Below are 21,023 nucleotides of genomic sequence, written 5' to 3' on the forward strand. Positions count from 1 at the left end.
CAAATGTACCCCCCCCACCCCCGAGAACGTGCTGTCCTGACTACCCTCTCCAAGTTCGCCATCCTCGTCACACTCCACAGTCTTGACTGGTCCTGTTTGAAAAGTCTGCTGTTCCTGTAACTCTAGTTCCACCCCCCTCACTGTGGAAGGTGAGCAAGGGGTCTAAACACAGTCAGTCAAGTGCACACAGCCTCTTGGAAAGTGTTCAAATAGTCTTTTGCTTCTGGTTCAAGCGACATATTCTGTGCAGCCTGACTCTGAGAAAGGCACACAGTGTGGAGACTTTGACTTGATGTCAGTGTGCACAAAGCGGCCATTCTCAGAGCTGGCAGAGAATGTGCCTCAACGGTGACCTAGAACATGGATTATAGTCCCCTTTACTGGGTTAGCGTGGACATAAGGGATAAGGAGTCTAAAGGCCAGGTGTCGGGAAGGCAGGCATGTCCTCAGAAGGTTGCTGGGAACCTGGGAGAAATGAGTTCAAGGGCAGCATCTGTAAAAAGTGTAAACACGCATGCCTTTTGATCCACAAATCCACTTCTAAGAGTTGAGCCTACAGAAATATCAAGGCAGACACGGAAATAGAGATGTACAAGAAAGTTCCAGTTTGTAACCACTAAAAAATTGCCACCATCTACATGTTTAGCATGAAGATGTTAGTTGGATAAATTGTGCTACATCCGTATTCTATTCAGCCATCAAAAAGAATGAAGTGGTTTTCAGCATCAACAATACCCTCTACGTCTTACGAGAAAAAGCAGGTTGCATAACATAGAATATGATCCCCATTTTAAATGTATTTTGAAAATAATCTCTTTCTTTTGGAATAATCTGAGATTTACAGAAAAATTGCCAAAATAGTACATAGAGTTCCTATAAATTCTTCACCTAGTTTTCCCCTAATGTTAACAAGAATCTTATACAACCACGATACATTTGTCAAAACTGAGAAATTAACATTGGTACATTAATATTCACCAAACTCCAGACTGTATTTGGATACTACCAGTTTTCCCACTAACGCCTTTTTTTCTGTTCCAGGATCCAATCCAGGATACCGCATTGCTTTTAGTAAGTGTATTTTTAAGTGATTATATTTGCATAGAAAAATTGTCTGGAAGGATTCACTACAAACTGTTAACAATAGCTGGGGGTGGGAGGGAGTGCATTTCATTTTCTCTTTGGATAGTTTATCTTTTAAGGTAATTTTTAACACTCTGTGATTTAAAGCCAAAACATTGTACAAAATATCCATTTCTTCCTTAGCTGTAATCAAAGTCACCCACTCAGTCAAGTGGGCTGTAAATTTTGTGTACCATTTATTTGGGGGGGTAATTAGATTTATTTATTTATGTATTTATTTATTTTAATGGGGGTACTGGGGATTGAACACAGGACCTTGTGTATGCTAAGCATGTGCTCTACCACTAAGCTAGACCCTCTCCCCGTCAGTCCTCTTCTTGGGTTTTTTTGGTTTGTTTTTGTGTACCATTTGACATTTAATAATGAAATAGTGAAAAGTTGCCTGCATATCCAGAGCTGCTTGTCTTTTATTACCCCTTAATCTCTTTTCACCTCTCCCACTGCACAAAAAAAAAAAGTGCCAAATCTCAGCCCATCAGAATCCCTCCAGCTAAAGTCTGGCTACAGAATTAATGAAATAGCAATGGTGTTAGTAGTGTGTGTGTGTGTATGTCTGACAAAGTCCAGCAGCCTCACAGTTTTGGCTGTTCTTATTCTTACTCACACACCAGCCATTTCGTCTTCCCAGGGTAATAGAGAGTCCTACTTTTAAAGAACCTACTGACTATCTACTGTTAATAGTTGGCGGAGACAGGCATATAAACCCTAATGCTTGTTTATATTGGAGTTATTTATCTGGGGATATCTACCCTTCCACCCCCCCCCCCCGCCCACACAATTGGGTGGTATTAACATTTAAGTGTCAGAGAGACAGTAAGGTGTAGAGACAAAAAAGCAGGAACTGGAGTCCCATAGGCCTGGGATTGAATCCTGGCTGTGTGACCTTGGGGACCATTTCTCTGAGTGTTTTGCTCATCTATAAAATGGGACCAGTGACACTTCCCCAGATGAGTATAAGGGTGAGGGTTCTCAGCCTAGTCCCAGGGTATTGGGAGTAAATGAGGAATAGTAATTATTATTATTACTGCTATTTTTATCATTATTTATGAAACTGTCCCCCAAAGTCACCTTTCTTTTATGATTGGTACTTTTTTTTAGGGGGAGGGAGTAGGGATCATATTTAGCAAATACCGTTCAGCTCACTTGGTTCTGAGAGGTTGTAATTCCTTCTAAGAGTTTTAAAAGTTTGGTTCTTTCACATTCAGCTCTTTAATCTCTCTAGAATTCATTTTTATGTAGGAAGCAGAAATCCAGTTTTTTTTTCCCATATGGGTGATCATTGTCACAGCTCCTCTGAGTGTCCATCTGCTCCTTGTGTCGTGTGTTGTATTTCCACCTACGCAGGTGGCTGTTTCTGGGCTCTTTCGTCTATTCCACTGCATTTTTTTTCCGGTTCTACCAGCACCCTGCTTTAATTACTGTGGCTCTGTAATGTGTCTTAGGATCCATTAGGGTGTGTCTCTCACATTGTTCTTTTTCTTCAGAAGTCTTGGTTTCCTTGGCCCTTAGCCTTCCACGTAAATTTTAGAATCATTTTGTAAGTTACACACACATGCACACACAACCTGTTGGGATTTTGATGGAACTTATATATTAATTTGGGGAGATTTGACATCTTTGAGATTGTATTTCCCATCTATGAATATGAAATCTCTAGGTATTTTTTGACTTTTAATAGTTTTATAGATTATTTCCCAAATATCTGATATACCTTTGTTGTATACCCAGGGACCTCATATTTTGTTTCAGCCATTGCTTTGGAAACTGGTTAACAGCCTTCTTCTGAAAATGGATCCCTTTGTCTTGTCTTTCACTTGAATCTGACCTAGAAAGGGTTTATTTTTAAATTTTTATTTTGAAATCCTGTTTATCTTTTACCCAGATATTGCAAATGTGGGGGAAGAATGTAGCTCAAGTGGTAGAGCACATGATTAGCAACCAAGAGGTCCTGGGTTCAATCCCCAGTACCTCCTCCAAGCAGGAATCAATGAAGAAACCTAATTACCTCCCCCCTCATAAAACAAACAATACCAGATACAGCAAATGTGAACATTTTGTTGCACATGCTCTCTCCTCTCTGTATGTAATATATGTAATATGCATAGAGATCACTGCAAAATGATGACCATGACAGTTTGTTAACATCTCCAACACATCATCAGCTAATTTTTAACATGCCCTAGTACTTCTTGCCCAAATTTGTTACAACTATGATGATTGCAAGTGGTTATTTTCTGAATCCACTTTTCCTTCTACGATTATTAGTTGGCATCGTACTATAAGGAAGTTTCCCTTTTATGGGAAAAGTTTTCCCATTTGTGTGTATTTATGTATGTATTTATCAGCATGGACACATACAAATTCTTATTTTATTCAATGTTTAGTACCTGTTGTCCTTGTTCGTTCTGATGCACAGCTGTCTCCAACTGGCCAGTGCCTCTCCCTACCCGATTAATTTGGCACCTCTGTTCACATCCTCCTAATTTTGTGCGTATTTTTTGGCATAAGATATTCCAGATTCACCTTGTACCTTCCTGGCCCTAGCCCTAGAGTCAGCCATTTCTCCAAGGAGACCTGGTTCCTGCTTTTAGAGAGAAATGGTTTTTAGAAACCAGTTATCTGGGCTCTGAAGAATTTTAAGGGAAACGCTCTAGGAGGATGGCCCTGCTTTGGCGCATTCTGGCCACCAGGGGGCAGCACATCTTAGAAAAATGCAAAAGACCCAGAATCTGATCTGGGCTGGGCTGGGCTGGGCTGGGCTGGGCTGGGCTGGGGCTGCACGGGCCATGCTTCCTAGTGGTGTCGCTAGTCCTCTTCCTGGAAAGGGGGAACACAGTCCACCCACCACATGCTCACTACCACCCTGTGTGCATACAGAGACCCTCATCCAGCCTCCCCCATCAGTACATGCCTCACCAACCCTCTCACCAATTTCTTTATATATTGTTTTTCCCTGAAGCCCTCTAAGGGGGGTCAACTCGGAGGCAGAGAGGGAGAGGGATGATGTGAGGCTTTAGGGAGGCCCCAGTGGCTCATCCCCAGCCCACCCCACCCTACTCCCAGTACAATCCGTGAAAATGCTCTGGGTAACAGGTATGGAGGGGCCCCTTCCTCAACAGGGGACACAGTCTCTCTAGCTGGCTGTTCCTCAGGGGCCTCAGGCCACAGCTGGCTCCCTCCCTCAGCCTGGCCTGCTGGGCAGGAAACCTAGATGGGAGGGTTTCTGTCCTGGTAGACCACCCCCCACCTGCTTGGAACCTAAACTCTCACCTGCTTCTTTCTGCTGGCTTCCTCCACCCCCACCCCATCCCACCCTCATCTATGTTAATAGGGTCAAAGGAAGTTGTTGGACTAATCTCTCCCCTCACTTTATTTTCACACAAGTAAACTAGAGTATTAAAAAAAAAAAAACCAAGGGGGTAGGTATAGTTAAGTATTACAGTGCGTGCTTAGCATGCATGAAGTCCAGGGTTCAATCCCCAGTACCTCCACTAAAATAAATAAATAAACCTAATTACCTCCCCCAACCAAAACAAAACAAAACTAAGGCGGTATACTTAAGCAACTTCAACCTATGGTTCAATTACTTAAAAAGCAAGCATTTGCAAGAGATTGCATATTTCCGCCACTAGGAATTCAATGCCATACATTTCTTGTATTTTTTTCTCCCCTTCTGAGGAGTCTCATCCAGGCGCGGGGCAGAGCAGGCCGTGAGGAAGCGCTGAACCCTAGCAGTCCTTCCCCGCCTGCCCCGCCAGGACTGGTGCAGCAGCCTCCTGACACTGGTCTCCAGTCCTGCCCCTCCCCAGACCAGATCGGCCTTCCTCACCTTGCAGAGCAAAGCCCAGCATCTCAGCCCAGCACCTGTTCCATCCATCTCCCCAGCCCCCTAAACTGTCACTCTCACCCTCTGAAGATCTAGGGCTCCAGCAACTCTGAGTTCCTGAGTTTTCCCCTTAAGCCCACCCCGGGCCCTCTTCACACCTCTGTTCACACAGCTGCCTCTGCCTGAGCTGACCGTCCCTGCTGCCTCCCTCAAAGTTGGGCATAACATTCCCTGATCTCCTAAAGATGCCGCCTGTTCTCTCACTTGGAAGGAGCTCCCATCTCCGATCAAATTCACCTCCTCCTTCACTCAAGGCCTTTCTCTTGGTTCCCCCCCCCCCCCACCGTGAGCTGGGGTAGCTCTCAGGCTCCCTCGCTGGGTGATGAGGGCAGAACCAGGAAAGGATGGACACCTGGGGGTGGAGGGAGGGAAGGGGTGAGAATTAATGGTCCACCAGGCTGCCAGCCCATGCTTCTCAAACCTTAATGTGAAGCCAGATCACTTGAGGAGATAGCAGAAAAACAGATCCTGACCCAGTCGGTGTGGGGTGGGGCTGAGTCTGCGTTTCTAACAAGCTCCCAGGTGATGCTGATGCTGCTGGACCCAGAGCCACTTTGAGCCACAAGGGCCTAGCCAACTGGATTGGCTGCGGGAAGGGAGGCCACCGGGAGCCCAGGTGTGAGTAGCCATCATCCGGGGTATAAGATGGCAGGGCCGGTACCGCCCCGGAGTTACCAGTGGGAGTGGCTTCATTGGCATCATGGGGTCGCACTTTGGGCTCCTCATCTGCTTTCTGCTCTGGGGAAGCATGGAGCTCTGCAACCCCCAGCCTGTCTGGCAGGATGAAGCCCAGCAGTTTGTGCCATCGATGCCGCCTGCCGTGATGGTGGAGTGTCTGGAGGCCCAGCTGGTGGTCACTGTCAACAAGGACCTTTTCGGCACCGGGAAGCTCATCAGGCCTGCAGACCTCACCCTGGGCCCTGACAGCTGTGAGCCGCTGGTCTCTGCAGACACAGATGCTGCGGTCAGGTTTGAGGTCGGGCTGCATGAGTGTGGCAATGGCATGCAGGTGAGGCTTCTCCCACGAGCCCCCCTGCAGCGCTAGCTCCAGGGGGATGACATGGGAGGAGGTGGTCAGTGGTGGGGGGGAGTGTGGATGTAGAGCCCGTGGGAGGTGGGGCAAGGGTGGGGCAGCTGAGGCCTGAAGCTGGGCCTTGGTGTGGTGGTGGGGGGAGTTCATGCCTCTAGTTGCCGAAATTGGGTAGGTGGGGTGGAGTCCAGAGGTGGCGGTGCACTTTGGGCCAGGCCGGGCACCCCCACTCTGATTCCTGAGGATTTGTGACCCCTGGAAGGAATCTAGGGGAGCTATAGCTGGTGTAGGGGGCGTGATACGATGCCCTGCGGGTAGCCCAGCCCTTGCTTGGGGCCCTAGACACTTGTATGGAAGAGATGAACTTTGGCACCTCAGAAAGCCCAGAAGTCGTCACAGAAAAAGAATTCTGGCATCCCTTGCTCATGTTTAATGGCTTTGAAGCCTTGAACTAAACGCGGTGAGGGAGGGGGCAAAGGGCATTGTGGTCACCTATGTTGAAACAGGCTCCGAGTGGGTCCCTTGGGGGGCGGTCTCAAGTTGGGGGTCAGTAGGACGCATGTGCAGGAAGAGAGCTGAGTAATTCAGGCCAGATCCCTTCCAAGTAGGGGGGGGGCAGATCCTCAGATGACTGGACGGGCCCTTCCAGCACTGCAGGGCGGACTGGGCACAGCTGGTACCCAGTTCCCTGGAATGACTCCCTGCTGCCCCTCAGAGATCTGTCCTCCCCGCTGTCATGCCCACCCCTCACCCTGGACTCAGGTCTCAGCTTGGCTAGGGGCAAGTTCAGCTCCGGAAGTCCCCTTCTGGCACTGTGGTCTTAGTATGGCCCCCAGGGTCCCCCTTGAAGTCTCCCGCCCCTTGTTTTCTGGGGCGAGGGAAGGGCGGCAGAAGCTGCAGGAGTTATTTAAGGAATTATTCTAATTTAGTAATTCCCAATCTTTGGGCATTAGAATCACCTGGGGAACACTTAAAACTCCTGAGTCCCATATCCCATATTAAATCCACACAGAAGTAGGGGCCAGACATCAGCATCTTTAGAATCCCCAGGTGACTCCGACTGAGCACGGCTTGGAAACTCCTTTCCCCAGGGCAGTGTTCCCAGTCTCGCCTGATAAGAATCATGTGAGTGCTGGGAACGCCACCTGTGCTGTCCCTCAGGGCCCACGCTTGGTTTAGTGATGCTCTGCTGTCCTGAAATTCTTTCCTCTTGAATTGGGAGCCCCACATTTTCACTCTGCACTGGGCCCCACAAATAGCAGCAGGTCCACCTGGGGCACTCGTTCATGGAAAGCTAGGACTCTCCTGTGAAGCGGGAGCGGTGAGGGCGGGCCCGGCAGCTGCCAGGGGCCCTTGGTGATGCAGACTGCCCCGGTAGCACCTGCCTGTGCTCTCCCTGCCTCGGGGAGCCACCGAACCCACTTCCCCTTCTGTGAAATGGGCTTGAGAATAAGTCAGAAGTGGGAGGGTGAGTTAAGTGTTCACTGCTGTGGCAAAGAGTTAAAATTCTTGAAACTTTCTGGCTCCTTCCTGGGGAATTTCTTAGCTCCAAGCGTCCCCTGGGAAAGGAAACAGGGTGCATGTGTGTTGGTGGGGGTGGCAGCCTGAGAAGGAAGCACATACCTGATGTCTGGTCATCAGACGCTGCTTGGGGGTGACACAGAGCTGATCTAGACCCCCGGTGGTGGTGTCACCATGTTGGGGTGAAGAGAGGTGCGAAGGTGGTTCCTGTCCAGCTTCTCCTGGGGTCAGTGGCAGAGCAGGCTTTGAACCCAGGGCCTGTGTTCTCTCCTCCACAAGCTACCGGCCCTCCCTGCCCCTTGCAAGGGTCAGGCACACCTGGGGCCGGTGATGCTGGTAGGATAAGGCCTCCCCTTTCCTTCAGGTGACCGAGGATGCCCTGGTGTACAGCACCTTTCTGCTCCACAACCCCCGCCCTGCGGAAAACCTAACCATCCTGAGGACTAACCACGCCGAGGTTCCCATCGAGTGCCGCTACCCCAGGTCTGTGTGGGACGGGCCTGTCGCTGCCCCGGTGCAGAGGTCCCTCAGCCAGCACATCAGCCTCCATCTAGAACCATGGCTATGAGAAGGTGGAAGTGCTTGGTCTGTGGTCACTGTCCCCAGTCCTGGTGGGCCTGTCCTCATGGCTGCGGCCAGTGCTGGGTGGCCCACAGGCTGGGATGCTTTTTCCTAGCCCAGATACCTGAGGTGTGGTTCTCTCAGTAGATGGGTCACTTGGGGGGCCTCTTCCATGAGACTCAGCGGGGCAGGCACCTGGAGACGTCTACCTGCCCCAAGGGCCCTCCTGTCCTGGTACAGCTTCAGTGTCTCAATGGCCTGAGCCTCCACAGTTAACCTGGATGAGGGCAGATGTGGGTCTAGAAACCAAACCAACCTGAGATGTATTTGTGATCATGCTGCAGCTTGGATGTCTCATGGCTGCGAGGCGTGGGCCCTTCACAGATGTTTGAGTTTGGGAGGTTCAGGGGCATTGGGAGGTTCAGGAACAGGCTCAGGCTTCAGGTGATGTTCAGCCACCTGGCTGGGCCATCGCTGAGGACCCTGCAATGAGGTAGTGGCGAGATCCCCTCCAACATGGGGCCAGGCCAAGGAGCCCCAGGCCGGGTGGGCAGCTGCCGTTCTCTCCCAGGCAGGGCAACGTGAGCAGCTGGGCCATCCTGCCCACCTGGGTGCCCTTCAGGACCACGGTGTTCTCGGAGGAGAAGCTGGTTTTCTCTCTGCGCCTGATGGAGGGTGAGAAAGGAGGGCAGGCTGGCGGGGCAGCTGGCCGGGAGAGCTCTGGCCATCCGTCACCCCGACTGTGCCTTTCAGAGAACTGGAGCGCCGACAAGACGACGCCCACCTTCCAACTGGGAGACAGAGCCCACCTCCAGGCCCAAGTCCACACCGGCAGCCACGTGCCACTGCGACTGTTCGTGGACCACTGTGTGGCCACGCCGACGCCGGACTGGAACACCTCTCCTTCTCACACCGTCGTGGATTTCCACGGGTGAGGCTGGGCTACCTTTCTGGGGAACTCTTGTGACGTGACCTGACCTGTCACCTGCCTCGATCTCTAACTCCATTTTTTTGTTTGTTCTCCTCAAAGTTGTCTCGTGGATGGTCTCACCGATGCCTCGTCTGCTTTCAAAGCACCCAGACCTGGGCCAGAGACACTCCAGTTCACGGTGGACGTGTTCCATTTTGCTGATGACTCCAGAAACACGGTAACGGCTTTTAATAGCCTGGAATAAGATTGAACGACGGGGTCAGGCTGACCAGGCTCACTAGCTGGTGCTGTCACTCCCTTGCTGTCTCCTTTAAGCAGCAATTTGGCAGCTCTGCACTGTCCTAGTTAACTCTGCAAACTTACCAATTAGATAAAGCCATGGGCTCTAGTGAGATCTTTGAGAGATTGGGAGAAAACCCGTGGAGGGTGGAGAGAGTCAGGGATTCTAGAAACAGAACAAACTAGGAGAACAGGGACTCAGGAGATCGAGCCCCAACAACCACAGCACCTGGCGACCAGGTCAATGACTTTGTCCTTACCAAGGTCAGCAGGGCCAGAACCCCGATGGGTGGAGTAAGAGTTAAGAACAGATGTCGGCCTTCCTGGAGGCTTTCTGGAAGGGCAAGGAAAGCAGGTATGACCTTTTCATACTAGGTAGCCTCTTGAACTTGAACTTGGTTATAGGCTAGACCAGTGACTTGTGGGAACCTGAGTGCATCAGCATCACCTGGAGGGCTCGTTGAAATTGACCGCTGGGCCCCATCCTCAGGGTTTGGTCTGGTAGGTTTGGAGGAGAGCCTAGAATCTGCATCCGCAACAAGTCTCTGGGTGCTGTGGATGTTTGAGAACCGCTCAGCTAGAAGCCCAACTTGACACTAAGTAAGGGAAGGGTGGGGAGGTAAGACATGGACTGTGCCTGATGGCTGGGGCAGGAAGTACGGGTAGGGCTGGCCTCCAGCCAGAAAGTGCTGGTTAACTCTTACAAAGAAACATCCAAGTAGCTTTGAAATAAATTTCTCGACATAGGAGTGGGGGGTTAGGGGAAGTTTAGAATAGCTGATCAGGTAGGATTAGTGATTAAAGGAGGGGTTTTTCCAACTCTGGCTCTGAACTAACCCCCTGGTAAGGTCATCAAACTCCTGATGCTTGTGTGTAATCCCATATATTTTCACTTAATTGGGCTGGGACCTGGCATCAACTCTCCACTTTATTAAATCTTCAAACATGTGAAGTGGGAAGAATTCTAGCACCAACAGCTATAAACACCTCCATACCTACCACCAAGGTTCTACCAGTAGTATTGTACTACGTCTAGTTGCTAGGCTGTCTTAGAAATGCATCAGAAGCCACTTAAGCTCCCTGGGGCTTCTAAGCAATTAAGTTTACAAACCACGAGCCAGAAGCTCACCGGCTCGGTGGCCTTGCAGTTTGTTACAGAAGGTAGATAGGAGCGGCACAACTGAAGCTATGGGGAGTTGACCTGGAGCTTTCTGATGGCAGGTCCTGGGTTGAATGGGGCTGGAGACAAAGGACAGACTCGAAGTCCTGGTCCCCAAATCAGTGGCCTTGTGAGTTCTCGGGTAGAGGATCCTAGTTGGAGCAGGGGGTTGACTTGATTTCAGAGATGGTCCACTGGGGAGGAAGGAGGGTGAGGCTTCAAGCAGGTGATGGCCTTGACCCCAGGGGAAACGTGAGCTAGTATCTGCCTCTCTAAGGATTGGGGGTCCTTAAGACCAGGGGATGATAAGCCTGAGCTCTGGAAAGGCTCTCCCTCAACGTGGGCAGATGGCCTGGCCAACTGAGTCTGTTAGGACAGGGAGAAAGAAACCTTACCCTAATGCTAATGGGGAACCACTTTGGGCTCCCAGTTTGCATCAGACATACGCGCTGGGAAGAAGCTGAAGGTCAAAGCCGCTCCCTTCCTGGGATAAAGACCCTAAAGGACCCGGAAGCCCTTCTGCAGTGGGGCAGATAGAAGGCTGGCAGCCAGAAGTGCCTCTTGGCTCGTTCAGGTTTCCGAAATGGTTTCCCTGCTGGTGCTGTTGGCCGCTAGGTGGTGGCCGAGGCTTGCGGTTCTGCAGAAGGCTTCAGAAAAGGTGGTAAAACATCAGTGCCTTCTCGGGTTTGGTAGTGTTGACACCCTAGACTATGAAGGGGGGCCTATAGCTGTGGGTGCTTCTGCCAAGGGGACCCAGGCTGACCTGAGCTCTGGCTTTATCCAGATTCCACCTACTCCAGCTGGTCAGGTGGAATTTCAGTTCCTTTGGGCTGGATCCCTGTCCCTGAGGTTCTGACTTAATGGGCCTGGGGCATTGGACATGCTAAGTGATGGATAGGTTTGGAAAGAGCTTAGACCAACAAGGATGATGGGTTCCAAATGAGAATCCAGTTTGCTACTTGCTTTAAAGTTGTGGGCAAGTTAACCTTTGAACCTCCATTGTCCCATCTGTAAAGTGAAGTTCTGTAACCTCAGGGGTTAAGGGTTCTGTAAGAACTGGCTTACTAGTCACTGCTTGGCCCAGAACGCCACCTCGTAACAGCTGTTATTTCCAGATATATATCACCTGCCATCTGAAGGTCACTCCAGCTGACCAAGTCCCGGACCAACTGAACAAAGCCTGTTCCTTCAGCAAGTCCTCCAATAGGTGAGAAGACCAGCTTGGACATGACTGGGTAGAAAACCTAACCGGCCACCCTCATGTTTATTCCTCGCCATGTGCGCCCCTCTGGCAAACTGCTTCCAGCTGGCCACACGGCTGTCTGATGCTCTGATCCTTCCCCCTCAGATGGTCCCCGGTAGAAGGCCCTGCTGATATCTGTCAATGCTGTAACGAAGGGCGCTGTGGCATTCCAGGCCGTTCCAGGAGGCTGTCCCGCCTAGAGGGACAGTCTGTTTCCCGCAGTCGCAGGCATGGTAGGTCTCAGGAGGGCCCCAGCCTCAGGATGCCCTTTCCTCCATCTAGGGTACCTGTTGTCACTTCCAACAGGTGACATTCTTCTCCCTTGTCCCCCATTTAAGGCTGCTTTACCCCTAGGGGGATACAGTCCCAGGACTAAGAGGCTCCAAGCCCTCACCCCCATGTTAGCCAAGGCCATTGTGCATTCACCCTGGAGGTCTGATGCATCATCAGGGAGGGGGTGGGAGAGGAGAATGCAGCTGTCAGAACATAACCTACTAGGTGAGCCCACTGAGCAGAGCACTCCTCACCTGATTCCTGGCTGGGGACTGACGTGACCCTTGGATGTCTTGTCTTTCAGTGACAGAAGAAGCAGATGTCACAGTGGGGCCACTGATTTTCCTGGGAAAGACGAGTGACTACGGCGTGGGAGGGTCGACCTCCTCTCCCACCTCTGTGATGCTGGGTGTGGGCCTGGCCGCTGTGCTGTCCCTGACCCTGGCTACCATTGTCCTGGCTGTCACCAGGAGGCGTCGGGCTGCTTCCCACCCTGTGATATGCCCTGTGTCTGCTTCACAATAAAAGAAGAAAGTGACCTCTGGGGTGTGGCACAGTGATTAGACAGGGGTGAATCGGGAGTGGCTATGTTGGGGCAGGGGACAAACCATGAGTGTCATGGGTTCAAATGGTGAAATCTAAGTACTATTGGGCCTTTAGTGAGTCTGTACTGTGGAGAGGCCAGATTGGTCTGAAGGCAAGCCTGAATTTTCCTGGGTTGGGGCATCATGTCCTTCCTTGGGCCAGGGCTGGGTTCCCCAGGGGCAGCTGTAATCCCATGTCTCCAAGGAGGCCAAGATGAGAAGGGTTGGGGGCTTAAGTGGGATGGGCCCTGCCAGCCCCACTTCTAGGCTGGCAAAGGATCCTGTGTCTCTGGGCCCTGGTGGTCTGATTCTGGGGATGGGGCAGGGGGAAAGGACTTCTGGTCCCCTTCTGTAATGGCAGCAAGCAGAAAGCCACATGTCTATGCACTAGAAGCCTAAAAGCCAGAAGCGATGGTCTAGGGCAGTGGTCTGGGCGGTGGTTACCTTGGCCCTGAAGCTGCTATTGAGAGCCCTCTGGGGGAGGAGCGTGCCGTGGCCAAGCCACTAGCTGAGGTGGGTGCTTTAAGGCTTCCTGTCACTGAGGGGAGCTGCCTATGGCCCCCCCCACATAAGCTGCTGTGATTGCCACAGCCGCTGGGAGTGCCCAGCAAGGGAATGGTGCCTCCAAGGGAGGTGGCCACGCTCCCTCTGCTGAGGGCACTGTGGGCTGGCCCTGAGCTGGCTCCAATTTCACCCCTGTGTGACTCACTCTCACTGGGTGAAGATCACCTTCACTGGAATTTCAGCCTGGCTAGTTACCTGCCCGGAGCCTGAGGCTGGTGCCTGCTGGCTGGGTCTGTTACTTATAAACTGCTTAGGACCAAAGGGCACTTACACAAAACCTTGCTCTGGATGTGTTTGATTCGGGGTCTCAGGAGCACAGGAAGGCCTAGGTCCTTGCCCCTCCAACTGTGGCTTTGTGAACAGCATTGAGCATCACCTGGGGATTTGTAGGAAGGGCAGAGTTCAGGGCCCCATCCCAGACCTAAGAATCTGCATCTTAACAAAACCCCCAGCTGATTCTGATGTGTGACATGCACTGGGCTAGAGGATTTGCATGAGGAAGGAATCCTGCTCCTCCAGCAGGTGTGCTGTATGTAAGGGAGTAAAAGACTGGGGGTTGGAGGAGTGGGCTTCCCAGAGGTGGTGTTCCTGGAGCAAATCCTCCAAGAACAAGCAGGTCCTAGCTGGGCAAAAGGGGAAGGTGGGTGTGAAGGGAAGAGAGGGTGGGGAGAGCCTGTGCCCTGGGGGAACGGAGGGCCTCAATGTCCAGTAAGGCAGGGGATGGAGAGGGAAGCCTCGTAGAGCTGATGGAAAAAAAGCCACCGGAGGGCTGAGTGCCATGGATGGACCATCCCTGTTGGAGATCAACAGAGTAGCAGAGGATGGCCTGGAGGCTGAGAGAAAGCCAGCCTGGCTTCCTGCCACTGCCAGCTTGGCAGGTCATTTCATCTGTAAGCTAGGACTGTCAGGAGGTTGAGTAAGAGCCTTTGATGGAATCCTGGGCCCTGCAGTGGGGCTCCCAGGCCAGATGGCCCGTCTCACATCCCACCCAGCTCTATCCCTGCCCGAGCCTGTTTCCTTCTGCTTAGAATCATCCTGTTCTCAACTTCACAGTATGGTGAGGATTCATATGACACTTGGTATGCAGCGTGTGTTCAGAGCTGCTCTGTAAGTAAAGGCTACTCCCCGGACCCCCTGCGGGACCATCCCTGCTGCAAACACCCATCTGTGACTTGCCCTCATGTTCCTCGGTGTTGCAACATCTTGGGAACTCATCTCTCATTCAACTTCAGCTGTCCTCAGCAGAAAGAGGAAGTGGCCGGGTCTGGTGGGGGCAGGAAATGTGCCAAGGATGTGAACTTGAGTGTCAGCCCCAGCCAGTTCCAGGTGAGCCTCAACACAGCATGAGGTTGGCCCCGGGCTGGGCGGAGAGGCAGCATCCAGCAGTAACGCAGAGGACCCTGACCTGCCTTCCTGCCTCAAGGTGGAGCTTCAGTGGCAAGGGAAGGGAAGGCGGTGGGCATTGAAGGTTGTCCATCTCCAATTGCTTGGGCCACCTCTTTCCCTGATGTTTGGGGAAGCTTCCTATTATATCCTGTGAAACTCGGTGAATCAACACTTTGAGGGTTTAAAACTTCATCCGAAGTCACACAGCACATCCTGTGGGCTCCAACTGTGCCCTGCTGGCCTTCCTGGGAAACCCCACACTCCACCCACATAGATCAGGCTGAAGCCCCAGCCCACGGGTGTTCCTCAATGATAAAAAGTTTAAAAAAACAGTTTAATCTTAAAACTTTGCCTTCCTGGTAGTCAGGGGGAAAAGGGAGATGAGGTATCTTAAAGAACAATGAAGAAAAAAGTAAAACCATCATACAAACACAAAATAAAAAGGTATCAAAGATCTTGTTTTAACTCATTCATTGAGAGAAACTGCAAGACGGAAACAACTGGTTCAAAGGAGAATCCAGAAAACAGATTTACAAAGGCAATCAGAAATGTAGACATGAATTTGCTGAGAGGCGAAAGTGCCTTCCGCAGACAGAAATCAATTGCATCTCTTTGGAGAAGAATTACTTGTATTACTATTGGTTTTGTAAAATACCTTAGCCCAAGACAAGGAAAGGCACAGACTCATAAAATCAGATCATCTAGAAAGGTGCGAGAGAACACCTAGTAATCCTTTTGCCCATTTTAAAGTCTTCCACCATTTTCCCTGACAGGTGTGAGAGTTCTCAGGAATTTTTATCAATGGATTCTAAGCAGCTCTGGGAAGCTAATGGAAGTTGGAAGTTGGAAGTTGGTTGGATATTACCAGAAAGAGAACAGAGTGTCTCCCACGGGACCACCTGCCCCTCAGTCTTCGGGCTAGGATGCCTGGCTTGTCCACACACCACAACCAATCCCTTCTCTGGAGTAACTCAGATCCCAGATGACTGTTAAAAACAAAATTCAAGTGAGTAAATGTAAAGATCTTACTGGCTTCATTCAATGATTCATGCATTGGGCAGCATCCCATCCAGCAAAGATAAAGGACCTCCAAAGAACTGTACAAAGTGAAAGCATTTTATAAGCAGACAGGGGCAGGAAAAGGAAGTTTCTAGCAAAGAGTGAATTATTTCAGGCAAGGTTACCTTCCTATGGGGGATGGAAAGGGTCTATGGGGAGGATTACTTCACTAGCGGTGGCCCAGTAATTCCAGATTGACTGGTTATCTTTCTGGGGGAGGCTGAAACTGCAATTAGGTATTAAGGCTTGGTTGCTGATGTGGGGCTTAGCACAGGTGACTCCATTTTGGGCCTATTGTCTGATTTTTTTTTTTTTAATACCAGGGTGCCAGAGCATTAATTTACAATAAGAACAATAACTGTGGGGTAGGGGCTAGGGGTCAAGTGTGATTGCTTAGATTTAAAACAAATTTCCCCAACGAGTTAACTGGGAGTATACATCCGTTATTTCAGACTGGCACCAAGGGAATTAGTAAGAAGGATAAGGCAGTTCAAATCGTGTTCCAAGGGCCTGGGACTTACATAAGACGATGCTTTCAGGGGAGACTGCTTCCCTCCTCAGGGCTGCAAGGCCACCATGTTTTTGCTGGCTGTGTAGGTCAGACCTGGGTCCTGAGCGAGCCCTGTCGCCTAGAGATGCCAGGTGCTGGCTATTAATCAGAAATAATGAGCAAGGCAGCTGTGACTTCTAATCAGATGAGCCCTCCAGAGTGTCAGATGGAGGCCAATTAGCTGAGGCACCAAGCAACAGAATTCTGCCTTTCCAAGCAAAACATCAGAAAGTGCTTGAGCCCCTCAGCAGCCACGCTGAGCTTCAGAGTCTTGCCTTTTCTCAGGTTTACACTGATCTTTTCTTGTTCCAGAGTGAACTGGGGGCTGGTTCCAGGACTGGAACCCTTGGAAGCAGGAAACCTTAACACCTGGAGTGGAGTTGAAGGACTTTATTTTTTAATCTGAGTTCCTTTGGCCACCACCACTCCCCCTCCTCCCATGGCCAAAATCGACTTCTTTCCGGGGCTACATCATTCTTTCTCAGTTGCTTGGGAGCCCTCAAAGGCCTGAGGGTGGCACAAATGCTGAACGTTGAGATCTCAAATAAAAAAAGGCCTCCCTTCTGAGCAGATGATTTACTACAGAGCCTCCACCAGAAATATTTCAGCTCCCATAAGGCATATCTAACCTACCCTACTGTGTGTGTGTTGGGGGGTATTCTTATAATTTTCTAACAGAAAAAATAGCATAAATACATAATACATAAAATTAAAATCCTCATCTCATCCCCTGCCTTCTTGGAGCATCTTAGGTTTCCTCCCAGAAAATTTCTATGCCTACAAGCCTATGTGTCCATCAAAACACACATACATACACACACACATAAATAGGTGTCCTTTCTAGTCTAGCCTCTGCTCTGAAAGTTCCTTTTTTACTTAGCAATATATCTTGGCCATCAGTTTCATCAGCACCTGTGGGTCTGCCTCATTTTTTTTTAAAGTCTTGTTTGTTTGTTTTTGAGGGGAGATAATTAGGTTTATTTACCTACTTATTTTTTAATGGAGGTTCTAGGGATTGAACCCAGGACCTCAAGCATGCTAAGCATGCACTCTACCACTTGAACTATACCCTCCCCCTCTTCCTGCTTCTTTCTACCTAGTGTTCCAGGACTACTTAACCAGCCCCCTTCTCCTGGGTTTGTTGTTTCTGATCCTTTGCTATGTGTATTGGCTTAAAGTTCATTCTGCAAGTGGCCAATCCTGTTTCCCTCATTTCCAGTTTCCTGAGGGACATCCTGTTGTGGCCTCAGAGCACAGCACACTCACTCCTTCCTGCCTAAAAATTCAAGTTCTTGTCTCCTATTCTCCTTCTTGCTGCTGCCCTAATTTGCCTCTTTTCATGACCTGAACACTTTATTTTTCCCCCAAATAAAAATAGTCTTTCTTTTCAGGTTATAAAAATGGAAACTATTCATTTGAGGGACACACTCAAATGCTACAGGAAAAGTACAAAGAAAGTGACTATCACCTGCTCTTCCTGTCCCTCGAATGTCACCGTGTTGGCTAGTGTCCTTCCACATGGCCACGGGCATCCTTATGTAAGTGGCATCATTCCACACGTGTGGGTTTATCCTCTGCCACCACCTCCCCCCTCCCCACAATATATACGGACTTAAAAAAAATGCACAACTTAAATGTTGAGAATTATGTTTTATTTGGCAGACTTTCTAAGGACTTCAAGCCCAGGAAACAGCCTCTCAGATAGCTCTAAGGGACTGTTCTGAAGAGGGACGGAAGGAGCCAGGATTTACAGGACTTTTTGCAACAAAGACCAGGTAGTCAGAACATCAAAAGATTAGTGTTCATTAAAGAAAACCAGATATGGCAAGTTAAGAAATTCAACGCTTTTCTTTGTAGGGGAAGATGCAAGAGTCTGGGCTCATTGAAACCATTCCTTTGATACGTACCTTAGCTATGTAGGGCCAGTATCCTGTGCTTCCCCTCCTGAGTCTCCTCAGGGGTACCATTGGGGGTGATGGGCATCCTGTTTCCATCCTGAGATCTGTCAGGCTCACCATGGGGGGGAGAGGGGCTGCAGTGTGATGGCTTGATGGCTGCAGCATCCTTTATTTACTGATATGGCAGGCGACATTTTTCATTCACACACGGAACACAAAGATTATTCTTGGAAGAGCTGCCTATACTCCCAGACTGCATTCCTAACCTTCATGACCACAGCTCCTACCTCTCAATGGAAACCACTGTGTGGTCACCAACGGCCTTCCTGTAGGTAAGTCAGAAGTTTGGGGACTTTCTGGACATCAGGCTGAAAAATGAGGGAGCCCCAGAGAAAGAGACAGGAGCCCTGGGTTCTGAGATGGGCTCCCCTCCAGGCAACTAGCTAGTTGGGCCTCTCAGAAGCATCTGTCACCACTGAGCACCCCCTTCATGGGACACTCCTCTTGGTTCTCTGCCATCGTGCTCACCTGCTATCCTCCAGTCCAGCCTCCTCCCCTAAACACTTCAACATCTCATCTAGTCTTCAAAAGTCAGCATTCCTCAGCCCTGGACCGCCCTTGTCGCCTCTTGGGCGGTCTTCCCAGGTGGTCTTGATTTCATCACCTGTGACTCCAAAATCCCTGTCTCTAGCCCAGATGTCTCCAGATCCTCATATCTGGCTGTTCCTCTTCCTCCCACTACCTCACACTCAGATTGTGAGGTTGACTGCCTGACCTCCTCACTTTTCCAGCATTCTCTGCCTCGTGGGAGGACACTCCCATGCACCCAGTCTTCCAGACTGTGTCCTACTTTCTGTTTCTGTGAACTGCTCTGCCTCAGCCTTCCCCCACCCCGGCTCCCACACTGGTCCTCGATCTTGGCCCCCCAGGCCTCCCCTAGAGCTCCAGCCCTCTGGGTTTAGAGATCCCCCCCTCTAGTGCCGAGCTTCTAGAACCTTCCCAGCCATCCTCTCACCATTGTTCTGTTTGAGTGTCTAGGTATGTGTGCAGTGGGATTTTGGACAATAACTATCACTCTGGTGTTTCACTGAGGAAAAAGGAAACACTTAAGAAAGCATCTTTTGGGTGTTGAAAGGCTCCAGACCATTTCATCTGCACCCCCTTTCCCACAATGAGGCCAGATATATGGGGGTGCTCAAATCTGGCGGCAGACACTACCTTGATGTGAAGACCAGCTCTGCTGGTTGTCAAGTAGGTGATTTTGGATGCATTGCTTAAGCTCTGTGACTCAGTGTCCTCACCTTTAAAATGGGGGTAATGATAGCATCCATCTCATTGAGAGGATTCAATGAGGTGACACATGTCAAGGGCTTGGCACCTACTAGGTGATTTAGAAATGCTGTAGATGATTATGGCTGAGAAAACTGACTCTGAGAGGGAAATGGAAGGGTTCTCATTCTCACCTGTAGCCACTGCAGACATCTAGTATAAATCACAGATAAAACAGTGCCCTTCACTTCTTGGTGGAGGGCTGGCTCTGGGCTTAACTGGGAGACACTGACTTCGATGTCCCCCTCTCCCAGACTCAAACACTGTGTCCTTTAAATCAGCTCCTGAGTGGTAAGGAGTCCTAGCCTCGGGTATCAGAAACTGGACCTGCTGCAGGTGCTTCTCCACTAGCTTTTGGTAGGTTATTTCCCCTCTCTGGCCCTCCTTCCTTCCGTATAAAATGAAGTGTTTGAATTGAATGTTGGGGGAGAGTTCTTCTCCCAACTCCAGCAGTCTGATTCTTCCTCAAATCCTTGAAAAGTATGAGTGACATCAGATTATGTAAAGATACTCAACTAGAGGCCAAGATTCAGAGGACTCTGAACCCCCTAGACCCGTATGCAAAAGGTCTTTGTGTGTATACACATGCGTGAGCTCATCTGAGCATTTTTCTGGGAAGAGCTTTTGTTAGCTTTGTAAAGGAGGTCTGTAATGCCAAGAGGTTAGTCACCAGCCTGGTTTAGGTCTCCTCAACTTTGACCTGGACTATAGCAACAGTGTCAAAACAGGTCTCCCTACTCCTTTCTCTATCCTCCACCCACCACACAGGGTATCCTTCTGAAGTGCAATGCTGACTCTCATCCCCCTGCTTAAATCCTTCCATTGACTCCAGGGGCCTAAATTCTTTGCAGGACACTTAGTGTCCATCATAATCTCACCCAGCCATTTCCCTATACTTATATTCTGTCACATCCTAACTCATTTTTCCTCTGTCCTCACCCCCTCTGCCTTGGCCACACAGAACATTTCCCCTGCTTCCTGAATGTGCCTGGCACTTTCACATCTGTCTTCCTTTGCAAAGGCTTCCCTCTATTCCATCTGGCAAACTCCTATCTGGGCCTCAAAATCTATTTCAGGTGTCATCTCCTTTGTGATGTCTCTCTGACGCCCCGCCCCCAACTAGGCACCCCTTTCTATGCTCTCACTACTTTATCACATTTACCCCACTATATTGTAATCGTGTGTGTAAGTATCTGCCTCCTCAACTAGATACGAAGCTCTCTTGGGATACACACCCCTGAACAGGTGCATGTCGTGTTCGGCCCCGCCCCCTGCTGCCCCGCCGCAACTACATTTCCCAGAAGGCCTAGCGCCTTGGGCATGCGCACTGGAGCGCAAGGAAGCTGCGACGCTGAGTTTCACTCTGGCTGTCTCCTCAAGAGTCGAAGCCACAGTCGGAGCTGTGTCCAGGCCAAGCCGGAGGTGAAGCCTGAGCGCGGCAGTATCCTCCTCCTACCCCCTCACCCCCCTCAGCCTCGGTGAGAGGGACAGGCAGGCCACCTGCTCGCCACCAGGGCTGGGGTCCCGAGGGCGCGGCGGAGACCGAGCGGAGCTGGGACCGGAAGGGGGCGGGCGTGGGCGTGAGGGAGGGCCGGGCCGGAGAAGGGCCCCGGGGTGAGGTCCGGGG

The 21,023-nt window shown here is 50.4% G+C and overlaps 2 protein-coding genes across 7 annotated transcripts in view; both read left to right on the top strand.

Moving 5' to 3' along the window:
- Positions 1-5,706: 5,706 nt before the first annotated feature.
- Positions 5,707-12,564, top strand: ZP3 (zona pellucida glycoprotein 3). The gene is made up of 8 exons (XM_006201396.3): positions 5,707-6,038; positions 7,945-8,063; positions 8,713-8,816; positions 8,895-9,072; positions 9,172-9,289; positions 11,626-11,717; positions 11,859-11,986; positions 12,331-12,564. Exons 1-8 carry the CDS (start codon positions 5,730-5,732, stop codon positions 12,549-12,551), a joined length of 1,269 nt encoding a protein of 422 aa, XP_006201458.2. The 5' UTR covers positions 5,707-5,729; the 3' UTR covers positions 12,552-12,564.
- An 8,051-nt stretch (positions 12,565-20,615) lies between these two features.
- Positions 20,616-21,023, top strand: part of DTX2 (deltex E3 ubiquitin ligase 2) — a 33,413-nt gene continuing 33,005 nt past the window's right edge. For 4 of the 6 annotated variants that reach the window (XM_015236981.3, XM_015236982.3, XM_072943136.1 and 1 more), the window contains exon 1: positions 20,616-20,874. The gene's annotated coding sequence lies outside the window, so the exon portion shown is untranslated. The remainder of the gene's footprint in view (positions 20,875-21,023) is intronic. The other 2 variants (XM_031687309.2, XM_015236983.3) reach the window with 1 other exon arrangement.

Source organism: Vicugna pacos, chromosome 18 (genome assembly GCF_048564905.1).
Source record: "Vicugna pacos chromosome 18, VicPac4, whole genome shotgun sequence".
Lineage (NCBI taxonomy): Eukaryota > Metazoa > Chordata > Mammalia > Artiodactyla > Camelidae > Vicugna > Vicugna pacos.

Bases quoted from the DNA above. Each gene is read 5' to 3' on its own strand.
- ZP3 (XM_006201396.3), top strand. From the start codon at position 5,730: ATGGGGTCGCACTTTGGGCTCCTCATCTGCTTTCTGCTCTGGGGAAGC. The intron at 6,039-7,944 runs GTGAGGCTTCTC...CCTTTCCTTCAG, and splicing joins AGTGTGGCAATGGCATGCAG to GTGACCGAGGATGCCCTGGT. The intron at 8,817-8,894 runs GTGAGAAAGGAG...TGTGCCTTTCAG, and splicing joins CTCTCTGCGCCTGATGGAGG to AGAACTGGAGCGCCGACAAG.